The sequence below is a fragment of the Arvicola amphibius genome, chromosome 4 (genome assembly GCF_903992535.2).
Source record: "Arvicola amphibius chromosome 4, mArvAmp1.2, whole genome shotgun sequence".
Classification (NCBI taxonomy): domain Eukaryota; kingdom Metazoa; phylum Chordata; class Mammalia; order Rodentia; family Cricetidae; genus Arvicola; species Arvicola amphibius.
The window spans coordinates 44,370,026-44,388,388 of record NC_052050.1 but is presented as its reverse complement, the minus strand read 5'-3'; the positions used below and the strand labels follow the sequence as shown (position 1 = coordinate 44,388,388).

Genomic DNA, 18,363 nt, shown 5'->3' with positions numbered 1-18,363 from the left:
TTGAAAGAGATCATTTTCATAATAAAGAAGTTATTTCAAAAGCTTTTTAATTTCTTAAAATAGAGGTGGGTTTTTTTTTGTTTTGTTTTTTGTTTTTTTTTTGTTTTTTTTTTTTTTTGGCCTTATATGGTGGTGCACAGCTTTAATCCCAGCACTTGGGAGGCAGAGGCAGGTGGGCAGGTGGATCTCTGAATTAGAGGGCAGCTTCGTCTACAGAGTGAGTACCAGGACAGTCAGAGCTATGTAGAGAGACCCTATCTCAAACAAAATCAATCAAACAAACAAAGAAAAAAGTTTTCTTTCCAAAATGACAGGACAGATTGAGCTTGCCCTGTATGCTGCAGTGGCATGAAAGGAGTGGGCGCCCACTGGTCCTGGCTCTGTGTGTGCCGGTGCTCTCACAGCCGCTCCTTTGGAGCTGCCCGGCTCTGTCCTCCCGTGGTCAGGCTGGCTACACTCTCCTTACTTTACTCTGTCATTCTCTTTACAGCTACGACCATGAGTTAGTCTTCGGTGTCTCCTTGAAGAACATGAATAAAGCCGAGAGGTTGGCTTTCGGGGAGTCACTCATGACCCACGCTATGACCTTCACTGCTGTCTCAGAGAAGGTAGGCCCCGGCATGCCACTGATGGGCCCACTGATGCACAGGTGGATCCAGCTTCTCAGACTGTCAGTCCAGCAGAGCCATGGGCATTCTGGATTTGATTTCTGTTGAGTGTTAGCTTCCAACTAAGATGTTCCTGTGTCACTCGGTGTTTGGCTACTTGCTCAGTGGTAATTAAAACAGAAATATACTGGGAGAATGAAAGTCTGGATCAGCAAGAAGCAAAGCAGTAACTTCTTTTCCGTGGTTTGGAAGGTTAGGAAAGGAACCGAGGAAAAGATGTCAGAAACTGAAATCTTGATGGCCTTGCTCATCTTCTTTGCCATGGTCATTCCGATTCACAAGCTGCTGTGGTCCACGGTAACTGTGGCCTCTGTGCCCATCACTGGATTTATACATAGCTGTAGGAATTGGGATGTGAGTGCTTTGGGCTCTCTGTCAATGGCAGTGCTGCTGTTTCTTGGACCCTTTCACAAATAAGCTCCATTCCAGGCTGTCGAGTGGTCAGGAAGCATGGAAGAGAGAAGGCTTGAGCTGCGTTGGCTCTTTGCCCTCACAAGAAAGCGTGTTCTGTCCCGCACCGTAGCCAGAAAGGCACTTGGGCTCACTCCCTTACCTACATTGTCTTAGGAAGTGTTCTGTAGTTGGTTTTGCTATGCTGCCTGCCAAATTTATGATCACTAAAGCATTTAGAAATATCTGGCATATTGTTATGCCAGATTTTCTTAACTATCCTCCTAGAAGTCCTGATATTTTCTGAGGCATTTGTCTGAATCGTTTTGTGTGCTCTCTGGGAAGAACTGAGAGTGGGATGGAGTTTCCACTGTGTGCTTTCCTCCCGTCCCTTCCAGCTGCTTCATTAGAGGATATTCTTTGAGCTCACAGTGCTGCAGAATCCTGTGCTCTCTCATTAAGACCCAGGTCTTGGCTGGCTGTAGAGGTGCACTCCCGCCGTCCCAGCCCTGGGGAGCCTAAGGCGGGAAGGCTGAGTGCTAGATACCTGTTTGGTCTGTATCTCAAGACTCTGCTCAAAACAGAAGAATCCAAAACCAAAACCTAGGGTTTGGCCTTTAAGTAATAAGACTCTTAGATGTTTTATATGAGTTCAAGCCCATTGTGGTGTATAAAGCACCCTGAACTAACTAAGTAGGCAGCCAGCGCTCATTTCTGGTCCTCGGGTACTTTTCCTAAATCGCTAGAAGGGGAGGTCTTACAGCCAGGCAGCTGTTTCCTCCATCACTGCATCTTCTCAGCTGTAGGTAGAGAGGTTCCCACACCAAGATATGCACAGATGTGTGGAGTACAGTCGCTGTTGCCTTTGTAGACTGGGAAAGCCATTCATGCAGCATGCAGCAACACATTCTTACGCATGGTTTTTGTTTTGTTTTTAAGAAGGAAAACATTTGCCAAGCATTGTAGTTCATTCCTATAATTCTAACATTCAAGAGATAGAGACAGGAGGATTGCCATGAGTTTGAGGCCAGCCTGGCTATAGTGTGAGACTTTATCTCAAAGAAAAGAAAGAAAATTTTTTTTTCCTACCACTACAAGTTTTTGGCCACTAAAACTAGTTTGAAGTGTATTTTAATAGTCATACTGAGGTAAATGCACACTAGTGATAATTCCTAAAAGGTCCTGCTGTGTTGGTGATTTCTTGGACTCTCTATGAAGCAGGGCCATGTGTCATTCTCAATTTGTATATGATCTTGAGGACAGCTTGATCTAGGTTGCACAGGAATCCACAGCAAACATCATCAGACTTAGACTGACAGGTGAACAGATGTGATGGTAACAGTGATGTTTCAGAGGAAGAGAAGAGGCATTGCAGTGGGCAGGGTAGAGAACAAAAGCCAACACCTAATGAGCCGGACCCAGCACGGATAGTTTGGTGTTGTTAGTACAGGTGTTGGATGTCCGTGGGTTTATTTGTTGGCTAAATCTGAGATCTAAGAAACGTTTGCTAAGAGCAGATAGCAAATGTTTGGGTGGGCAAAAGCCAGAAGAAACTGAATCCCACGTGGATGACACTCATCAGGCAGTGATATGCAGGTGGGAGCTGGCACGTGAAGTCACTGGAACATGACACAAGGGTCAGAGATGGGAGCTCTTCTGACAGCAGCAATGTCCTGGGTAGACACAGAGGAAAACCTTTTTCCCAAATGGAGCTTGCCTCTCATCCCTCTCGTACCTCTCTGTCTCACAGTAAAGACTGTGAATGGGGGTTATCATGGTGAGTATCACTGCCTCTTTAAGAAGATGAAAAACGAACTTTATTAATGAAGACAAAAGAGGGAGAACAGTTGAACTGGCTGGGCTTTGTTTATGAAATTGCTCTCTTTATTTTTGCTTTGCCATTCAATCTCTTATATTAAATTCAGTATTTATGTAACTGAATCAGTAAAAGAACATACTTGGAGGATATCATTACTTAGTTTCCCTAAATAGAAAACTGGGAATCTTGATATTTTTGTTTTGCTTTATAAAAGCTTTGACCATGTCTTAGAATTTCCTAAAATTAAAGCAGTGGGATGCCTTTTCAAAGAATTTGAGTGAAATCAGGAGTCCCTGGGGACAGCTTTGTGCTTTGAGGAGTTGGCTCTCTCCATCCACCTTTGCTGGGTTCCAGAGACCCAACTAAGGTAGTCAGACTTGCATATCAAGTACTTCACCCACTGAGCCCTCCAGCCAGCCCTAGGTGCTTTTCTTTCTGTATAGACTAGAACATAAAGGAGGAAATATGGGGGAAGGGGATGGCTCAGTGGTTAAGAGAACTTATTGCTCTTTAGAGGACAAGATTTTGTGTCCCAGGACCCAAGGGCAGGGGTCTCAGAAACTAACTGCCTGTAACTCCAGCTCCGGAGGGTCTCACACCCTCTAGCCTTCAACTGCACCAACATATGTGTATGCTCACGTGTGCACACACACATAAATAAAACATAGAGCTCTGAAATAAAAAAGGTGGTAGTATTTCCTTTTTTACTGTATTTTTTACTCCTGAGAGATTAAAATTCCCCTAATCTTGGAGTGTCTTGGTAGTATGGCCCTGCTCATACAGTTCCCTAAGCAGCTTGTAATGAGTTAAATGATGTGACACCAGCTAACAGACTGTCATTTCAGACTACACTGTTGTTCACTTTCTGGCAGGATGATCAGGATGGTGTATTTGTGAAATGGAGAGTAGAGAATTCATGGGGTGAAGACCACGGCCACAAAGGTAAGGTTCAACCACTGAGTCAGTGACCCTGGGCCTGCTGTGCTCTGCCTCTGGGTAGAGAAGTGTTCCAGTGTAGGGGATTTGTCAGTACTGATCCCTCTGGCTCAGCTCTTCTACAGGAAAAACCGGTTTCTTGTGTGTACCTAAACTCCCAAGTTCACTGAGACTGTAACAGAGCATCTTGATTGAATGAAAGTGGTGAGTGCTTTGCAGTGTCCTTGGTGTGTGACATTTCATACTGCTTGTCCCTGCACCATCATGTTAGAGATGGGGCCCCAGCAAGAAAGGCTGAGATCAAACGTCCCTCCTTCCAGCTGTTTGATCCCTGTTGGGCGAGATGTGTGCTTCATTTGGTCCTAAGTGTCTATCTTGCATCTCTGGCTTCCACAAGCACTCTTTTCATTCTTGGAACTAGTCTAGTAGGCTGTGTGGTTCATGTTTTCTCCAAAAATAAGGAAGACAGATGCTGAGAAAGAGGTGACCACAAAACACCAGCCCACACATGTATATGGTCCTATCACATGTGACTGTAGCTACTGCTTTTTCCTTTTTTTTTTTAAAATGATACTGGGGACTGTCCTAGGTAGGGCCTTATGCATAGGTGAGCACTCTACTACTGAACTGTATTCCCCAGCCCACTTTGGGAATTCTGTTTTGAAAGAGGGCTTCACTAAATTGCCCAAGCTGACTGAACTTTCAATCCTTCATCTGAGGTAACAGGGCTGTGCTACTATACCTGACTTCCCCCTCTCTTTCTCCCTCTTCATCGTCCCCCACTCTGTCCATACTGAGGATTGACTAGCTAGGGCCCTAAGCCTGTTAAGCAGGCATTTGACCACTGAGCTGTATCCCCAGACCACAATGCAGCTTGAAGGTCTAAAATTTCAAGCATAAACAGCCTTTAAAAAGCGGGTTTTTAAATTTATTTATTTTTATTTTATGTGCATTGGTGTTTGGCCATGGGTGTCAGGTCCTCAGAACTGGAATTATAGACAGTTACGAGCTGCCATGTGGATACGAGGAATTGATCTTGGGTGCTCTGGAAGAGCAGGCAGTGCTCTTAACCACTGAGCCATCTCTCCAGCCCCTAAAGAGCTTTTATATATCAAAACAAACAACAAAAAAAAATCTCAAGGTTTCCAAGAACAATCCCAACTACTAATCAGTGTCAGTTAGCTATCTTAATTTTCTTTTAGTTATCCTTATTTAAAATTTTCCTACAACTTGTATATACCTACATTATTTTGTTTAGCCTTGCCACTGTAACTTATTCTGATTTCTACCAGGGTCTGGAATTGCAGTATAAAAAGTGTTTTAAGTGGTAACTTTAAGCTTCATACTTAAGAGAATCCTAGAAGTTCCCTACAGAAACGTTCCTTTTGCCAATTCCACTCTTAAGAATTGCATTCTGTACTTTAAAAAGTGTGCTTTCTTACTAAATAAATTTCATTTTAGTACAAATGCAATTGGTATCTGGGAGTAGAGACTTTAAGCCTTAACAAAGCTAACAAAAAGAGTTACAACATCTCTGTTAAATCCGTGAGTCAGTGATGGCTAAGAAATGAATGCAGCATGTCTTTCTCTACACTGCCAGCCAGCTCCCAAATAACTACATGGAGACATCGTATTAATTACAAAAACTTGGCTTATCCCACTAGCTCTTATAACTTAAATCAACCCATTTATATTTATCTGTGTTCTATCAAGTGGCATTACCTCTCTTCCATCTTGCACCTCCTGTTTTTCCCACATGCCTCCCACATGCCTAGATTCCTCCTCCTCTTAATTTTTCTCCCCAGAAATCACGCCTCTGCCTCCTGCCTAGCTATTGGTCTTTCAGCTTTTTATTACACCAATCACAGCAGTTCATGTTCATACAGTGTACAGATGTCCGGCAACAAATGAGCACTTACGTTACATGCAGGGAAATGCACAAAGCTGGTTTCCCAGAGTGAGATTCATCCATTGTCCTCCAGTGTTGACCCGCTGCAGTTTCCCCAGATGCAGAAAACTTACTGTGTTCATGCTTTTCCCGTTTTAATTTTTTTAAAAAAGAAAGGGATGCTTACATTTTAAAGGATTGGGTAACTTGTAGCAAATCTAAAATACTGGGTTCAAGTTACTTTTCTCTTGCTTCAGGTGAACCTCTCTGGTTCCTGTCTCATCTTTGTCCAAGAAAAGGACTAAGGTTACATACAGCTTGCTTCTTTGGCAGTTTCATTCTGTGACGTCACTGGGTTTCAGATATAAGAAGGCCAGACAATCATAAAGCTAGGAGAATGCTCTGTGTTTTGTGTGGTACTGCTTGAAAACTAAATACTTGCTCCAAAGAGGATTCTAGCCGCTGTGCTGGCTTCCTCTTTGGTTGGACCCTTTCCCTGTGCAGTGCAGGGTCTTGATGCTCACACTCTCTGGAATCTGTCTCAAGAAAGCTGAATACTGTTTTGGTGGTTATTCTCAAATAGCTAAAATGCCTGAGATTGTAGAGCCACAAAGATAAGAGAATGAATTGGGGATGGGCAAGGAATAGTTCATTCAAAGCCAAAATAAATAACTTTTATGTGTTTCTTGGTAATGTCCTTTCTAACTTAACAGGAAGAAAGGAAACTATGATCTAATTTTATTGGCACACTTGGCCTGGCCTTTGGAGAGCACCTAATGTGTTACTCTGGTGACAATGTATGTTTACCTCAGCAAGGTCCTTCGTCTGTCATCCATGGCTGGCCCATGGAGGCAGACCTTGGAATTTGTGTGAAGTGGGCCCCTGGGGTCTTGTTTCTGTAGACATTGTTAACAGTTTGTTATTGTTCTCTTTGAGATTTCTGTCTGTTAAGATCCATATTTCTGAAAAGTGGCTTTGATCCTGTAAGCTGGAGGTAAACAGGCAAAGATACTTAGGCAGGCTGTCCCCGCTCTCTACCCTGGCTCGGCCTCAGTCTTCTCCCTTGATCATGGTCCTGGCATTTTCTGCCCAGGGTAAGTTGGATATCTGGCTGGGCTGCTTCATGCGGGTGGGTGTGAGTACTGGCAGTCTGCTGCACTAGAAATGGAGTGTGTGTAGAGCAGGCATCCCACAACTGTTTCCTGCCCTGAGTGAAATCCTGCCTCGCTTGATCCTCGTTTATGGATAGTATCAGAAATGGGTCTCATAGTGATATGAAGAAAGAGGCTGTGGGATTTGCTACCTTATTTCTTATTTTAAAAAGGTGATCTGATAAAATATTTTAGAAGCTGTTTAGAAGTATAAGTTCAAGGAAATAATGCTGAGGATAGTGGCCTACACTGTAACCCAGTACTTGGGAGGTGGAGGTGGGAAGATTAGGAGTTCAAGGTCATCCTGTGTTGTATGAGACCTAGTATCAGCCCCCCTCCCCCAAAAAAAATGATAAAGGAAATAGCCCTTGCCTCCACTCATCCTTAGTCAGAAACTTTTCTGAGAGAGTGTAGTCTTTAGGCCAGAATGACTGCAGCCACAGTGATGTGTGACAGAGCCAGATCAGACTCACCCTGACTGCAGAGCGGCTTCCTGAGTGCAAGCAATGCTTTCTCTGAACTCATGTTGTAGAAGCATCTGGCCCAGTCACAAGACAGTGTGTGGTTCAGTTATATTTGAATGCTTGGTCTCCAGTTGGTGGAACTGTTTGGGAAGAATTAGGCATGGCCTCACTGGGGAAGATGTGTCCCTGGAGACGGGTTTTGAGTTTTCAGAAGTCCACAGCATTCCCAGTTAGCTCTCAGCCTTGTGGTTGTCTCAGCTACAGTCCTAGCACCTTGCCTGCCTGCTGCCGTGCTCCTACCACATAGTGGTCGTGAGCTCTCATTGATCTTTGCTGACCAGAAACAGTGGCTGAAGGGACATAAGACTCTGTTCTTTGTTGTTTTGAGACAGGGCCTCATATAATAGTTCTTAGTGCTTCTCTTCAGTCTGCTTTCTAACACGTGTGTGTGTGTGTGTGTGTGTGTGTGTGCGCGCGCGCCTATCCGACCGTCCGTCCATCCATCTGTCTGATTTGAGTCAACATCCTACAATGTAACCCAGGCTGGCTTTGAACTCTCAGCGGTCCTCCTGTCTTAGCGCTCTAAGTGCTAAGATTACATGAGAAAGTAAGAGAATAATGTAACTTTTGAGAGGGGATATTTCCAATACTGCAAGTTTTCTTCATTGGATGAAAATCTTTATCTTTTAAAAATTGCGTCTTAGCCAGCCAGGCAGTGGTGTTCCACACCTTTAATCCCAGCACTCAGGAGACAGAGGTAGGTGGATGTCTACAAGTTCAAGGCCAGCCTGGTCTATAGAGCTAGTTCTAGAACAGCCAAGACTACACAACAAACCCTGTCTTGAAAAACAAAACAAAAAAATCTCTTATTTTTCATTTTGAGCCAAGATGAGTTTCGCACATTCAAATTGTTTTGCATCTTTCAGGTACATGAGCTTTTAAAATGATTTTAACCCACATTTTTTATCTTACAAATAATCTGCCTGTTTCTGATTTAATTTTAGTAAAATGTCTAAACTTCCTCCAAAAAAAAAGAACTCTGTGTTTCCGGTTAGAGAAACGTCAGGATGTGGATATTAATCAAAAAGAAACTTCCTTGCCAATTTACGTTACATCCTTTATTATATCCAACATCATGACCAATAAGTGTCCCTCACTAGCCAGATAGCACATAATTTTGAAAGCAGTATATTCAGAGTTTTGCACAAAACCCATTCCTGTGATTTTCTATCATGGAAGCTGGTGTGCTGTGGGCAAGATCCCCGAGGGCCTCACTGGCCTTCGCGCTGCCCTCCCGGTAGCACAGCTGCTGCTCTTCCCATAAAGCTTTGCTCAGACTGTATATGACAGTCGCCCAGACTCCAGAGTCAGCTGTCATAGGTACCCAAGATGGGTTTGCTAATGTGCATGTGTGCTCCTGTCACGGCAGGGTGTGCTTGTGGCTGCACCAATGCTATGTGTGAAGCAGTTGACGCTGATTGAGAGATTGATGTGTACATGTTGCACGGGATTGGGCAGAGCTGGGATTCGGATCTCATGGATTCCTCAGTCATATACAACTTACAGAGAACAAGCGGTATTTGCTGGTGTGTTTAGGATTCACTTGGGGAGAGCTAGAAACTCAAATAGTGTAAATGATGTGGGCTGAACTGGCTGTAACGAGAGTGATTTTACAGCTTACGGCAGAGGTCCTTGATCTGGAGAGTTCGTTACTTCAAAGGCAGAGGGTTTCATGTTTCCCCACGATTGGTCGATTCAGCTCTTGCCAGGGGCATCTGGGAATGCAGTTCTTTGAGAAGGACTTTTCACTGCTTATCTTAGTTAACTGAAAACTAGTACGTGTGAGTGGAGCGGAGGGAGCACAGGCTTCGGGGTCAGTGGTGCGTCCTTATTGACATGCAGAAATTGAGACAGCTGCCATGTGGGCATGGACACACTCCAGATTCAAGGCTTCAAACCTGTCAACAGGCTCAGCTCCTGAGAGAATTCCTCTCCTAGTTAACAAAATGTTATATGTATATTTCTGCTTTTTTTTTTTTTTTTTTAATAAAAGACTCTACTTTGCCCTAAGACGTGTTTATGCCATTTTAAGGATGGTTAAGCACAGAATCTGGAGCTAGGCTGTATGGACGCCTCCCAAGTATCCCACCGTCCATTGGCTGTGCATGGTGTTGTGTGGTACTGAGCCTGTCTGAGTGTGACTTTCTCATCTATAAGGCTGGTGTGTAACTGTTGTGTGAAGTGCAAAGGAAGCACACCACAGCCTTGGCTGCTGTCATTAGTGCTCTAGACTGACTGGGAGCAGGAGCGTCGCTCGCGTTTGGAAAGGGCTGTCTCACTTGCCATGGCTTCAGAGCGTTGAGAATACAGCTCTCAGCATGACTGCTACCACGTCACAGTTACAGTGTAAGCTTGGTTTCGTGAGAAAAGGCAGTGAAGATGGGTAAACCCGGTGCTGAGGAAAAGCCATTAGCAGTGGCATCAGCTCCCATTTATCAACAGGATGCAGAGACCCGTGCACAGACCATGATGGAATGAATGTCCCTGACCCTCAGAGGAGTTTATACTTAATCTCCTGGGACGTGGGAACAGGATCTGAAGAGGGCTGTGATGTGACAGAAGTGGCATTCATGGTGTGCTCCTCAGACTGTAAGATACAGGACAAATAGACCGAGAAAAGTAAAGGTGATTGCTCCAAGAGGCTGGTGACTGGAGAGGGGAAGGGCTGGGCATGGCCCCTCAGTGCAGAGATGTGGGAAAGCAGGGCTGAGGTTCCTGAGAAGGTGAAGGTGGAAAGCCTACCTCAGCAGCCAGGTGTCAGGGTTTGGGAGATTGGGGGAGAGCCATAGTAATGTAATGAAGGAGTAGTCAGAGCACAGGAAAGAGCTTTGGGCTTAGATACACGAATGGTTTCGGGAACTTTAGGAGACCAGGATGCCAGCACTGTGTCCCTTTGCCAAACCAAGAGTGAACTGTGGCCCCTCCTTAGGAGTTCTCCAGGAAGACAGCTTGATAAAGGGTAGGGCTTCTTGCCAAGGCTGAGGAGAGGCTAGCTAGGGAGTTGGTAGCTCAGATAGCAGTCCTTGGCATTTGGAGAATGCTTTGGACAAGAGGTGTGTGGTCTACCATCCAGGGGTCCTACCCTAGAACAAGGAGTGATGGTTTGGGGGGAACAGAAAAGTTCCCTGTGAAATCAGGCCCGTGGGCAGGAAAAACCTTGGCCTGACCCAGTCACGTATAGTCTCAGGCTTGCCTGGGTTCTGGGGATAAGAGACTCAAGCCCTGCAGTAAGCTGCCATCTCTGGACTTAGGGAAGGGCACCTCCTTGGGGTGACTGCACTTTCGGTTCTTGAATTTTGTTATGGCTTTTAAAAGTACAAATGAAAACTGGGAGTGGTGGCGCACACCTTTAATCCCAGCGTTCAGGAGGCAGAGACAGGTGGATCTCTGTGAGTTTGCGGCCAGCCTGGTCTACAGAGTGAGTTCCAGGATAGCTAGGACAGCTAAGGCTAAACAGAGAAACTTTATCTCAAAAATAAAAAAAAAAACAAAACAAGAAAAAGGGGGTTCGGGGGAGTATGAATGGGGCCAGTGAAATTGGGTAAAGGACCTTGCTTCTAAACCTTACACCGTGAGAGTGGCTCCTGAGGTCCATGTGGTAGAAGGAGAAAGCCGTCTCCCACGAGTTGCCCTCTGACTCCTATACCGTGGCATGTTTGCACATCAAATGAATATAGTTAAAACACCTAAAGATACCCGAGCAGCCCTCCTTTACTGTGTTTGCTGTTTTACCGTGCCTCGTTTTTCCTGTGCCTTTAGCAGGCCACCTTACCTTCTCTAGCCTTTGTGTCTGAGAGAGGCCACCCATAATATCCGGCTCTGTGGATATCTCAGCTGTTATCAGCGAAGGTTCGTGACCGTGAATGTGTCCTCAGCCCAGCCAGACATCTGTGTCTAGTCTGGAGGAGAAGCAGCTTCTTAAGTCACTGTCCAAGTGACAGTCATAGGTACAAGTGCTTATTTGGTCACCTCCCTCTACCTTTTTCTTTATGAAACATTAACCCTTTATGAGGGGTAAGACAGAGCTCAGATAATTTATTGCCTTTCTTTTTGTTAGAGGTTTTTAAATATGTGTGTGTCCCTGTGTATGTGCACATAGTCCAAGTGCCTTTGGAGGCTAGAAGGTGGGTAGTAGGTCCCCTGAGCTAGTTACAGATGGTTGTAAGCCCCCCAACATGGGTTCTGAGAACTGAACTCAGGTCTCCCGGAAGAGCAGCAAGGGCTCTTAACTGTTAAGCCATCTCTCCCGCCTCTACTGCTTCTCTTTCAGTTTCTCCATACATTTATCTGTGTGTGTGCCTACATGCCACAGGCAGAATATGGAGGGAAGAGGGCTCCGTGAAGGGTTTGGTTCTCTCCTACCATGTGCGTTCCAGGCATCACACTTGGGTTATTGAGCTGAGCAGCCAGTGCCTTTACCCACAAAAAGCCATCTTGAGAGGCCTCAGATAAAAGAAAACTTAAAAATGGCTCAGACAAACCGTAAAAGAAAGTTGGCAGTTGTCTATACAAGTCTTAATAATAGAGACACGTGGAGATTGAGATTGCAGGTACAGATTCGGTCCCAGAACTATTGCTAGTATTACAGTATTGGTCCTGAAATGAACAAACAGCCCAGACTTCATGGTAGGGGTGGATGATTCATCGAGACTTGACACTTAGTAGCGCGAGTGAGCTCGGACATCATGAAAAGAGAGGAACCGGAAGAGCAGCACGTGGCGCTCTGTGATGACAGTTGTTTCAGTTTATCCCTTAGGATCAGTCTGCAGGTAGAGACTTACTGAAGTTGCGGTGTAAAGTTAACAGGTTCCTCTAGTAGGTGCAGATAGTTTTAAAATTACCTCTTCCTTCTCTTCTCTTCTTTCTGTTTCTAAAAATATTTTCTTATAATAAACTTGAATTATTTGGGTAACTTTTTAAAGGAGCCAAAAAATAATAGAAAATTTCAAATATCTGGGAGAAAACATGGATTACCTCATGGCATAACATGCTGTTTAGTTACTGTTATGTGTTGGACTGTGTGAAGCCCTCAGATGACAGACCGCTTATGTGGCTTTCTTAAGTACTTTCTCGATTGCTGTGTGCTCTTTGCAGTATCTTCGCAGTGGCTGGCTAGCGTCTGTAAGGTCTCTCACTCTGTCTTAGGCAGTTTGGAACACGAGACAGGCAGGCTTCAGTTTCCTTTCTGGAAGCCTAGCTGCACCCTTGAGTTAGGGTGTCAAGTCACAAGTTGCCTTCCTTAGGTCAGTGCAGCTGACCACACTCGCCAGAACTGAGCAGGCAATGCCTCACTGTTTATTTATATGTACCGAATCTCATTACATTGCTCAGGCCAGCCTCAACTGTGTAGTCTTCCTGTCTGGCTGCTTATGCTGGGATTACAAGTATGCACTACCTCACCTAGCTTAATGACTTTGTTTTTCCTACACTTGTTTGTTTTTAAGAATTTTTAAGTTTTATTTATCTTATGTATATGATGCTTTGTCTACATGTACACCTGTAGACCAGAAGGAGAGCACCAGATTTCATTACAGATGGCTGTGAGCTACTATGTGGGTGCAGGGAATTGAACTCAGGACCTCTGGAAGAGCTGCCAATGCTCTTAACCACTGAGCCATCTCTCCAGCCCCCCGCCACACATACCTTTTTAATAGCAAAATAATAATTAACTACAAATTGTCAGTGAGGTGCAGTATGTCTTAGAAAAAGATGAGAAAAACTAGGAAATATTTCTAATTCGTAAGTGGCAATATTGGGGCTGGAGCTGGCTCAGCAGTTAAGAGCACATGCACCTTTCCCGAGGACCCAGGTTTAGTTTTCAGCACCCACTTGAGATCAGACAGACAGCCCACAGTCACCTGTAACCCCAGCTCCAGGACATCCAAGTTCCTCTTCTGGCTCCAGGTCTACACTGCATCTACACACCTACTACATACATATAACTAGAAGTAAAATAATAATGAAAGTATGTATTAGTCAGTTAAAAAATAAACGATAATGTTTTGTTGTTTTAATATAGTCTGCAAGGTTTAATTCTCAGACCCCTGGCAGGCAATCGGAAACTCGGGTGGGCTCTTCACGGGTGAGTCTCAGCACCTGGCTCTGCACCTTTATCCCAGACCCTGCCTGCCCTTTCCCCATACAAAACTCAGAAGCTTTGCCAGCTATTTTAGGAATTGCTTATTTTATTTTATTTTCTCAAAGAATATAAATAAGATAATAATGCTTAAGTGAAATTGAATCTCTGAAGTTGACTTTATTATACATTGCATTGTCTGTCTTCCTAAATGTTAATTTTGGGATCCTAATTTGCTGTTCTTATTTGGGCTGGGAACTGAAGTTCAGAGCCCCATACCCACAATCTGCTGCCTAGTGCACCACAGCACCCTGGGGCTCCAGACTGTGTCAGCCCTCCTGGTTTCAGCCTCACTGATCCTAATCTTGGTAAAACTCTGAGACATGCGGTGTCAACAATTGGAGCTGCCACGTCTGTTATCTTCCTAGGGTGCAATTACTTGGCAGCTTTCACACTGTGAGGGTGTCGTGGGCCTCGGAGAACTCATATCCTGCAGAGAGAAGCTAATCAAGGCGGCCCTCTTGCAGGGACATGGAAAGGGTGGGCTACAATTGATAGGAGATTTAATTTGTGAGGACTTAATCTGATCTGCTTTTGGAACAAGATCGTGCAGATGTACTTTCTGTCCATTTTCTCGGGGCAGTCTTGGGAGACTCATTTGATTGTGTGCGATAGTATTGTTAGGGCACAGAGCTTTCTTACAGTCTGCTCTGTCCTTTACCTGCTTCACTGCCACAGCTGCTCTAGGACATGCACAGCTGCACTGTGGTAGGGGACAATGGCTAATGTTTCAGATGGTGCTGGGGAGCTTTTGAGATGTCTCACTCTGTAGCCTAGCCTGACCTCAAACTTGCAGTAATCCTACTTCAGCCTCTTAGGTGCTAGGATTGTAGGCATTGGCCAGTGCATGTCTTTGACAAGGCAAATGTGAGTTTCTCAGGAGTGCTCGGATTTGGGTGCAGTGATACAGATGACAGTAATCAGTGTCAGGGCAGATCAAAAGCAGCATAGGCCACGCTCTGCTCGCTCCTTACCCACTGTTGGGAGAAGCAGCCCAGCATCAAGAGGGAACTCACCAGGTGAGCAACCCTTGACAGGGCTTGGTTCAGCACCCCTGAGATCACTCGTGTGTGCACTTGCCTACGTGGTGCTGGGGAAAGGAACCTAGAGACCAGTTCACAGTAACTGGCAAGTGCTCGTTAGAACATTTTCTTGGGAGGTGACGAGGTGAGCTTGCTGGTATACATATGTGAGCAAGCTGCGTTTTCCTCTATTATCTCCACCCTTATTTTTTGAGGCAGTGTTTCTCACTGAACCGGGAACTTACTGTGACTGCCAGCACGACCCTGGGATCCACCTCTCTCCATACCCCCGGGTCATGGTTTTACGAGCTTACCATCACGCATAGCTTTCTATGTGGGTGCTGGTAATCTGAACTTAAATCCTTATGTACAGGAAGCACTTTACCCACTGAGCCATCTCCCCAGCCCATAGAACTGTTTAAACTTAATTTTTAGTATAATAAATAGTAATATAACACACATAAGCTAATTTTTTTAGGTTTATTTATTTCATTTTGTGTGTGAGAGAGTTTCTCCTGCAGGCATGGGTGTGTTCTGCATATGTATCTGGGGCCCTTGGGGACCAGAAGAATGCACTGGATGTCCTGCTACTGGAGCACCTGTGCTGGTCACCGCCTTGTTGCTGGGAATCAAACCTAGGTCTTCAGCAAGAGCAGTAAGTGCTCTAGACCACAGGGCCTTCCCTCTAGCCATCTTTAAATTATTTTAAAAGTAAAAACATCTTGAGGCCAAAGAAGTTTGGAAACCGCCTAACTAGAGAACCCTCTTGGGGTTTGGGAGTGTGTTTGTGTGTGTGTGTATGTGCGTGCGCGTGCACATTTGTTTCTATATCTCTTTCTGTGTATTATTTGCTTTGCTTTGTTTTTGAGACAGGATCTCATGTAGCCCATGCTGACTTTGAGCTCCCTATGTAGCAGAAGATGGCTTTGAAATCTTGATCTTCTTGCCTTCCCTTCCGAAAGGCTGCTGTTATAAGAGTGTGCTGTCATACCCGACTTTATAGAACCCTCTTGGAAGAAACATCTATGTCTTCTCCCTTACTCTTGATCCTGCGTGGGAATTAATACCACAAACCCAGGTTTACAGAAATAGAGAGAGAGGTGGCTAAGTGTCTATAGCAGGTGCCAGCTGCATCTTCTAAGTAGTGGATGCTCTTTCTTGCTAATCCTTTGATGCGCCTGCCGTGCTCCTGTTAGGTACATGTTTTGTGTATGCCTGTGCATCCCCTCCTAGCTCATAATCATGCTTTTAACATGTTTTAACACACATTTCGTCGTCTCTCATTTCCACTGTTTTTCACACTGCTGGTGGCTTAGGCACATTATTGCCCACAGGAGCTTGCTGGAGGTGTGGTCCTGAAGAGGAACTCGGGTGACCTTGTAGAGGCTGAGATTCAGACTAATCTCTCCGGTGGGAAGAGGCAGGCTGCTAGTATGGGTACCTCTGTGCAGCTCCCCATGGAAGGGCCATGCTGAGGAATGTGCGATACACATGTCTCGGTGTTTTGGCACTACATGTTCCCTTTCAGAAAAGCAAGGGCTGTATGATCACTCACTGTCAACTGCAAATGAGTGGGTGGCTGCTGGGCATGGTGACGTGGCCCATCTACATGCCTGGAGCAGCCTGGCTGGGATGCTGGGAGTGTGCATGAGGTGAGAATGGACCTGCATAGCCATTGGTCCTCTCTGGACCAAACTTCCCTAGTACTGGACGTCAGTTCCTCTGAGTCCCCGTTTCGTTGTTGGTAAAAGTACAGCCATGTCTATCCTGTCTGCTTCATGGAATTGCTAGTAAGACTGGGATTTACATGCGATTGCAGGTTAAAGCTAGAAAATACTTTGGTAAAAGACCTTTCTGCAGGAGGTTCCCTGCTCTCTGCCTGCCTTCTGAGCTCATAGGTACCCTTCTCTCCTTCCAGGTTACCTGTGCATGACTGATGAGTGGTTTTCCGAGTACGTCTACGAGGTGGTGGTGGACAGGAAGCATGTCCCAGAAGAGGTGCTGGCTGTCTTAGAGCAGGAGCCCATTGTCCTGCCGGCATGGGACCCCATGGGGGCTTTGGCTGAGTGAGTGGCACTGCTTCCAGCTCTTTCCTCCTCCCATGGGATCGGATATAGCTGCCGAGGACAGATCCAGGGACTGAAACCAAAGTTACATGGGTGGCTGTTCCCACAGGACACAGGCAGACTCTTGGGTTCCCAGTCTCCTCCAGGAACCTCTTTGGGAAAGATGCTTTATGCTGAAACAAATATTCATAAGAAAAAAAAAAGAAAAGAAAAAGGGAGAGCACTGTTTGCTCTCCTCATCTCTGATGGCTCAGGATCTCTTAGCATTTTAATCAGATGTAATTGTCCTAACTGTCATGGTCTTTGTGTTTGTAGTAAGAGAATAAGATGAGCCGCTGAGATGTGCAGAGAACAAACAGACCCGCGCTCCTCGTTTCTAGAGTAGATTGGGGGAGGGTTAGCTAGGATTCGAACTCTCAGTGCTGCATGCTGCCTCACAGGTCACTGTCCTTCCTACATGGTGGTCACTAATTCAACTTTTGCAGGGTTGCTTCATGTGATTCTGATAGCCCGAGAAGGGAAGGTTGATCAGTCTGACATGATTCCTTCCTGTGGGACACAGCTTCGCTTGGGTCAGGTTAAATAGGTTTAGAGAAAACCTTGTGGGGTCAGCTGTGGTCACTGGGGCGCCCCATTGACAGGTTTAACTTGTGTCTCTGCCTTGGGGGTTGGGTGGGGAGAGGAAGCAATGCTCCTTCTTCTGATAACTTGATGGTGCTGAGAAGCTTTTGAATAAAATACTTTGCTAAATGAGAATAAGCCAGTGTGTTTGGTCTGTAAACTCTAAGAAGTGTGTATTTAGCTACAAATAGGAGCAGCCAATGGTGGAGGTTCATCAAAGAGAAGAACCAGGGTCAGAGCTCAGGGTTTCCTGCAGGATCCAACCCATCCTGGGCCTGCCCACCCTTATCCTCATGGCCTCTGCAGATCTGAGAGCCTGTGTCCCTGCCATCGTCCCACCCAGATCCAGTGTCTCAAGGTGGGGCCTCTGATGGGTCTGGCCTTAGGTGTAACGAGCATAGGCAAACAGACTGTATCTGTTTCAGTGAACACTGAGCAGCGCTTCCATGTAGCATTTACATCAGTGTCTTCGTCCCTGATTGTTCCTAGCCCTAGAGGGGATGTTGTTTGTCAAATCCGATAAAGACTCAGACCGTAGCCAGTATGTCCACAGCATTCGAGTCATCCTGGTCTAGGGTAATAGTCTCCCCTACACAGATCTGAAAATTCGGGTCACCTCCAAACTGAGGCCAAGGAAACTGACAACTACCTTCTCACTTTTAACTGCATTTACCAGAAACCCTGGAGTGCATTTAAGAGTGCTAGGAGAGGTGGAGGGTAGTGGCGCTGGCACTGAAGGGCTGAGTCAGGAGGATTGCCAAGAGCTCAAGGTCAGCCTAGAATACATAATGAGTTCCAGACCAGGATGGACTGAGACTAAGAGCCTGTTTCGAACAAAACAAATAAAAATGATATGAGAAAAACAAAAGCTAGAACTCTGTGCTCAGTAAAACCGCCTTTCAAGATTGAGATGAAATAAAGGGCATTTTTCCCAAAAAAAGAAAAATAAAAATAGAGTTTTTCCCAAAAGAAGGAGGTGATCCTTAAGTGCATCCTTAAAATGCATCAGTGAACAGAGAGCACAGGCTGCTAAGCATAGCGGCCATGCAGACAACCAGGACCGGCCGGGTCTGACAGAGCGCAAAATAAAACCAAAGCAAAGAAGCCCAGACCAGCTACACAGTAAGGCCTGGTCTCAAAAC

The 18,363-nt window shown here is 45.4% G+C and overlaps 1 protein-coding gene across 2 annotated transcripts in view; it reads left to right on the top strand.

The window, feature by feature from the left end:
- Blmh (bleomycin hydrolase) overlaps positions 1 to 17,359 on the top strand; it is a 39,812-nt gene extending 22,453 nt beyond the window's left edge. For both annotated transcript variants that reach the window (XM_038326320.2, XM_038326321.1), the window contains 3 exons: positions 491 to 608; positions 3,750 to 3,819; positions 16,453 to 17,359. In XM_038326320.2, coding sequence (XP_038182248.1) covers positions 491 to 608; positions 3,750 to 3,819; positions 16,453 to 16,604 — 340 coding nt within the window. In that variant the 3' untranslated portion in view covers positions 16,605 to 17,359. The remainder of the gene's footprint in view (positions 1 to 490; positions 609 to 3,749; positions 3,820 to 16,452) is intronic.
- Positions 17,360 to 18,363: the final 1,004 nt, after the last annotated feature.